General features: G+C 42.4%; 1 protein-coding gene across 5 annotated transcripts in view; it reads left to right on the plus strand.

Moving 5' to 3' along the window:
- LOC133132224 (NHS-like protein 2) overlaps positions 1–6,568 on the plus strand; it is a 35,102-nt gene extending 28,534 nt beyond the window's left edge. For all 5 annotated transcript variants that reach the window (XM_061247525.1, XM_061247526.1, XM_061247528.1 and 2 more), the window contains 2 exons: positions 1,772–1,871; positions 3,388–6,568. In XM_061247525.1, coding sequence (XP_061103509.1) covers positions 1,772–1,871; positions 3,388–3,670 — 383 coding nt within the window. In that variant the 3' untranslated portion in view covers positions 3,671–6,568. The remainder of the gene's footprint in view (positions 1–1,771; positions 1,872–3,387) is intronic.
- Positions 6,569–7,168: the final 600 nt, after the last annotated feature.

Here is a 7,168-nt window from a genome sequence, read left to right on the forward strand (position 1 = left end):
TAATAATATGAAAATGAAGCTGTCATTTACTGAAAAAAGTATGACAGTCTCATGTTATTTTACATATACTGACATAATGTTATGCCGTCTTGTGATAGCTGTTATGTCGTGTATATGATAGTGTTATTTCAGCCTTATGTTTAAGGATTCAAGTAAAAAAACACAAGGGTTAAAACAGGGTGAAATAAAGAAATGAGAGAGCGAGGTTGGCTGTGGCTTCTCAGACTTCTCGCGGCCTTTTATTAACCAGTCATTTATTAACTGAAATATCTTAGTTAATCTCCTCTTTCTCAACATGCCTTTCAGTGAAAGTGCTGTCTTCAAACAACTCAATTCCATTAATAATTTGTTTATCAAATACAGACATTTCATACTCAAATTCTCTGTACTAGTAGTTTTTACTTACACACTTCAACAGTAGGGTGATATCTGTATAAAGTGTTATCAGTGTGCTTTCATTTCATTCACCATGGTAACAAGCTCACTTCCCCAAAAAAGATTAGTTCAGCAAACAGATATCTGCCTTTATAATAATTGTGGCATAAACATTCAGTGGAAAGTGAATATAAAATTGGTTTCTCTATATTCAGATGCATTCAGTTGAATGTACCTTGATAGCAAGCAACAGTAGTTTTCCATCATGAGTGGATGTTCAGGAACTACTGAGACAGATAAACCACCAACTTATGTTGACAACTTGGCAACTCTGTTGCTAGATTTAGTATGTTTTCAGACCCCTCCTAGCTGCTATTTCTCAGAAGCAATATTGACAAATATAGCTGCCTTTCCGCACTGTCATATATGGTCATAACATTGAGATTTTCAAGGCGTAACATTGTGACCACGAATGGGTGTAGGGGTATAAGCCAGAGCTGCCCAGTTAACAGACATTACTTCGAGGCCAGCATGGGCCTCAGACAAGAAGAGGCTGCTCCATGTGTAAGGTGGGCCCCTGCATACTATAACTAGCTGCGCCTATCTGAATAGTTGTAGCCAAAAGTTTTCACTCACTGGTTTCCACTCGTTCATGGCACCAGTAATTGATAAATGTATTGAAAATCTCAATGCAAACATTATCATTGGCAGATAGCTGACGCACACATTAACAGGTACACACCCTACCTCTGTCTTGTTTGCATTTGTCTGCAAACATTGAAATCAGATTGAGTGACATGGGATTATAATGAGCAGTGGATGTATATGTAAATTGTGACTCCAATATGAGAATTGACAGATGGCATTATCCGACAACTTCTCGTGACAAATGTGAAGCTCACAGGCTACTGTATCAGAGAAAGAAAAGGCAACATGGACCACAGTACTTGATACTGAGGTTGACATGGTTCTTTTGTTATGGTGTAGTTCTGGAGGATAGCGAACACCACAAAAACAAAAAACAGTTTTATTTGATCGCATATATACTGCCACTGTTTTAGAGCAAATGCGTGTATATAAGCACAAAGAACGCTAATCTGCAGTTTACTTGTGCTGAACCAGGTCTGCACCATGATTCACATTTGCTTCCTTCATTACTCCATTCATTGTAGTTGTAATAAAAGCACTTTGTATTTCAGAGGTGGGTGTATGTACGTCACTTGTACGTCAGGTGTCACTCTGCCTTATTATGAGGCAATGGGAATGAGTTAGTAATAATGTGTAGTTCATATTATTATTATTGTTATTATTATTATTATTATTATTATTATTATTATTATCATTATTATCATCATTATTATTATTATGTTTATTTCATTCTAATGTTCTACTTTAGGAATAGACCTTTCACAGGATGGGCCAGAAGAGGACTATGATGATGTGTTTGTGACCTCCACCTCTCACACCACAGAGGACCTCTTCACCATAATTCACAGGTATGGTATTCACAGTGTCAGACACTGTGCTGCCTCATACACCGGTGCTGTAGCTACGTGACTGATATACACACAGCCACAATGTTAGGCGCAAGAATAACAAGCACTATGCGCATGAAATCCTCAACCTCCAGTTAAGCCCCTATCTTAAGCTCACCCACTCCCCCTGTAGGTTATATGAGAGAAAAACACTCAAACTCAGGTCGTTCTACTGAACAAAAATACTTTTACTATACCGTCCAGCGTATCTAATATGAGGCCATACAACTTCATTTGAATGTCTACCTACTGTGGAATAGCACTGTACAATACACAATGATTACGAAGTGATCTTAAAAATCAAAAGATTCAAACTAGAAACCTGAACTTTCGGATTCCCTTAACAAACATGGTAATTTGCAGGCTAATGAAAAACAGGATGTGATGTAAGGTACAGTGGAAATGATAGCTATGGCAGGAAAAACGCCCAACGACCAACAGTATTTGGTAATGCAAAACCAGCCTTTAAATTTACTGTTGGTATGTTAGATACTTTTATCCCAAGTGACTTACAGTGAAAGAGAACTTAAGTGTATTGTCATGAGTGACAATGCTAGACTTGGCAAACAGCCAACATAACATTACTGAAGAACTAAACAGCTTATGTCAGCCTACACCAGTAATTCAAATCACACATTTATACAGCCAGCATCCTTTTACAACCATAAATCATGCCATAGTAATCCGTAACAGTCATTTACAGTAATTACATTAGAAAAGGTTGCTTTGGGGGTGGATATCGGACAGGAGGAAAGTTGCAGTCTGGCCTATGATTCTGCCCTGAACACCATGTTCATTCCACCATAGAGGAAACACTACTGGCAGGCATTGCGTCACACAATCACACAATATATATTTTAACTGCTGCTGTGCTTACTTTCCATAGTAATGAATTATCTGACATTTCAGTTATTCATATATAATATATCAATTGATAGTTAAATTCAGACTTGAATAACGGTCAAGAGAGGAATCGCAGTCACAAACACGCTCAAACCACAAGTGTTCATCCCACTTCTTCTCTGTGAACACGCTGACGTTGAAACGCCGTTGGCTGTGGCAATTAGAACTGTTATTGTACAGATATACGATGTTTTGGTACAGAGTGCCGGCCCACAACTGCATATTTTGAAACCCAAATTTAAGGACTAGAAACACAGGCAGAGGGTGAGTCAACATGTCAGTGAGCCTTTTTCAATGATAGGAAGGGATTTACAATGGTCTTGTAACAATGTTTTAACACAACTATCTTACCTATTGTACCTTTGAATACTCTAATAGCATCTGTTGCTAAGGTGTAAAACAGCAAAAATAGCATAGCACTACGTAAAAAAAGACTGACAAATGCAGATGCAGTTATGCAGTTACAAAAGGCAATATCGTATACCTTGTTTGTCCTGATGAGATGCACACATTTGAATGTTGCTGTCACCAAAAAAGGTTTTTCACCATCCGGTGAATCGCTGGTCCTTTGCAGGTCAAAGCGAAAGGTCTTGGGACGCAAAGAACCATTGGACCTGTTCGGCAGCCGACAGAGCCTGTCCTCAGTGGGGAAGACCGAGGCGGGGAGCGGCACGTCCCGCTCCAGCTCCCGAAATGACAACTTCATGGCCATGCTGCAGAAGAGGAACGGGCGGAACGGGCCCTTGGGCCGGCCCACTGCTGCCGAGATGCTGCAGAGCACCAAGCCGCTCGCCCACCGCTCTGCCGACTGCCCCCCGCCGTACCCCGAGAGCTCGGCCAAACCGCCGCAGCACTGACCCCCGCCAACGCGCCGGGCCCCTCCTCCCCCCGCGGTCTGTGTAGCCGTGCTTATGGTGGTGCTGTGGCTGTGGCTTTGCTGTTCTCCTGAGGTTTTTTTTATCTGTAAACATCTTCTGTCTCCCAAGAAGTGAGTTTGTATGTTTTTAAATTGTTTTTAACATTTTTAAAAAGCCTCTTGACTACGCTTTTCGTTGCTCTCGTAGTCAGAGGGACAGAACCAAGCGGGTCTGTTTTACATTGAAAGGGAGGGGGTCAACATCAGCTCAACCCGGAGATCTGAGCACAAGGTTCCTGAATAAAAACAGTGGGCCCCTGAATCAGAAGAGTAGAATAGTGGGCCCCTGAATCAGAACAGTGGGCTTCCTGAATCAGAACAGTGGGCTCCTGAATCAGAACTGTGGGCCCTTGAATCAGAATAGTGGGCTCCTGAATCAGAATAGGAGAATAGTTGGCCCCTGAATTAGAACAGTGGGCTCCTGAATCAGAACTGTGGGCTCCTGAATCAGAATAGTAGAATAGTGGGTCCCTGAATCAGAACAGTGGGCTCCTGAATCAGAATAGTAGAATAGTGGGCTCCTGAATCAGAACAGTGGGCTCCTGAATCAGAACAGTGGGCTTCCTGAATCAGAACAGTAGAATAGCGGGCCCCTGAATCAGAACAGTAGAATAGTGGGCCCCTGAATCAGAACAGTGGGCTCCTGAATCAGAACAGTGGGCTTCCTGAATCAGAACAGTAGAATAGCGGGCCCCTGAATCAGAACAGTAGAATAGTGGGCCCCTGAATCAGAACAGTGGGCTCCTGAATCAGAACAGTAGAATAGTGGGCCCCTGAATCAGAACAGTGGGCTCCTGAATCAGAACACAGTCTAATTGAATTGGAATTCACAGCAAGCATTGACACTGGTGCGCTGACCTGGGAAAATTGATATGGGGATACTCTGAAGGGAGGTTTCAGATCCTGCCCAGGACTTCTCAGAATTTCCACCATAGTTATTAATGAATGAATGTATAAATAATAAAGGGCAGCTATAACTGTCTGTATGGCACCTTAGGTAATGCAGGGGTACAGATGGAAACTCTTGTTGTGGTACCGTGGAGCTCCTCACTGGCTCAGAAGGATGATGAAACTTCAGAAAGGGGCTATGGTTGTTCTTTATCTGACAGTCATTTGTCAGTGATGCCCTGGTAGTTAAGATGTAATTTGTTTTTAGACACTCAGGTGCTTTTTCTACTCTCAGGTGACCATAAAATGTTTGGTGTGTATATATTAATATATAATTTAGTCACATATAAAAATTGCATATATATGAAACTGGGAACAGGAATGCAAGATCTCTGCATGCTCTTCTGTACTCTCTCCAAGTCAATCAAACTAATAGTGCCGTGATGGGACTGTTCTATATAATATAACTGGAAATCCAAAAAGCAAAAAATGTGGTTGTAATAATAATATTTTATTCATCTAGCACCTTTCTCAAACCCAAGGTCACAAAGAACAACAGATTTTAAAAAATGAGTTTTTCCAGGGAGGAAAGAAATGAGAAGCATACAAGAGCTGAAGAACAGAGACTGAACTCTAAACTGTTATCTCACTACAGATGTACATGAATGTGGCTATAGACCAGGACTTGACTGAGACCTCAGTCAGTGTCCCTTGATTGACCACAACTTCATAGACTGCAGTATGGAGGATGGCAAGATCGTAGAGCAGAATATCTGTGAACACAGTATCTGTGGTTTGATATGCAGAGATGAGTTTGTTTTTAGCAAATAGAATATCTGTGACAGGAACATAGGACCCTGGCGTGTCCTTCAGAAAGTGGAGTACAGTGTACAGTGGGTTGGAACCCTGGACTGGGTATGTGAGACTGGCTCACTGTAGTCTCCTCTCCATGCCCTGGTGCTGCAGAGTGGACCTCTGCCAACAGACTCTCCATCCAGAGGCGTGTCCAACACACGCCTGCAACATACGTCTGCTCTCCCCCCCCTCTCTCTCTCTCTGTCTCTCTATCTCTCCCCCTCCCTCCCTCCCCAGAGGACTGTCCTCCAGCTTCGATTCTGGAACTTCTCCCTTAATGTTTTTTTCTTCTTTTTTTTCTTTTTTACAAGTAGCTCTCAACAGCCCATTTTTAAATCTTCAGAATTAGCTGAGTATACTACGTACAGTATGTGAAGCAGTGTGTGGCTTTTGCTCGAAATATTTAGCAAATGAAACTAAAAGCAGTGTTTGCTTGCCTTGTACTCTGGTTTATAATGCCTGAATATTCTACTTCCTTCAGAGTTGTTGGTGGGTGTTTAACTGTTAATAATTGATTTTATACTGTTCAGGCCATTATTGCTCTCCTGTTAACTAGTCTTTTGTAAGGCCCTGCAGAGATGTTTGTGTAGATGCTACTTTACAGGGTTACAGATTCAGGGAGGTGCACCATTATACCCAATATCCTGGGTCTGTTTCCTGGGTTCAGGTAATCTTGTTGAAGAACAGAGGTTGGTATTTCGTTCAAAAGCATTTATTGTACTGGCAAACCTTTGGGAGAAGTTTAGAAGATAGCAAGACAGCATTGATAGCATTGGTATCTTGGTTTTCAAAAGAGCCCTCATCTGTTGCGCAGTAGATGATGAAGCTTGCCGTAGTGGATTTTAGAGGGAGTCCGTTTTAGAGGGTGTAGCGTGCTGGCATCTGTTTAAGAGGGTACCACTTACAGGATGAATACTATCTTCAATGGGAAGATACAACTGGAGCTGAGTTTACACAGAATGTTAAAGTAAGCAGATAGACCAGAGAATTCAGAGCTTAAACCCCAACACAGCTGCCTGTAAGCAGCTACTGTATGTCTTGCCGATGTAATTAAATTATATCGTAAAAATAAATTATTTTTAATGTTTAACTCTCACTTTCTGGCTTTTGCTTGTTTTGTGGAGCGATCAAACTAGCATCCATGTATGCACATACAGGCATGCATGGACATACAGGTAAACACGCAAAATGCATTCTGCCATTGATGAAGCGTGACAGCTGACATGTTTGTATTCACCACTAGCTGTTGGGCTGTTAGTTTTTGTTCATTTTTGACACCCAGGAACTGGTGCTAAGAACCCACTGAGCAAAACTATGAACTCATTTTGTTTGTTTTCCCACAATTTTGTGTTATTGTATACTTCTCCAAAAAGGCTTCACACAATTCTCATTAGACACAGTCATGATAAAGGAAAGGAAACCGTGTGATCCCGTCCACCTTCCGGCTCTGGGGTCGCACGCATCCTCATCCCACTGTGTGGCCCAGGTACTCGGCCTCCTCCAGGCCCAGGCGACACTTAGCAGGGTTCGCGGTTAGCCTAGCCTCCCGTAGCGCCCCCAGCACAGCCTCCAGCCTCCTCAGGTGGCTCTCCCAATCGGCACTGTGAATCACGATGTCATCTAGGTAGGCGGCGGCATACCCCCTGTGTGGCCTCAGTATCTTGTCCATCAGCCTTTGGAAGGTGGCGGGGGCTCC

The sequence above is a fragment of the Conger conger genome, chromosome 7 (assembly GCF_963514075.1).
Source record: "Conger conger chromosome 7, fConCon1.1, whole genome shotgun sequence".
Taxonomy (NCBI): Eukaryota; Metazoa; Chordata; class Actinopteri; order Anguilliformes; family Congridae; genus Conger; species Conger conger.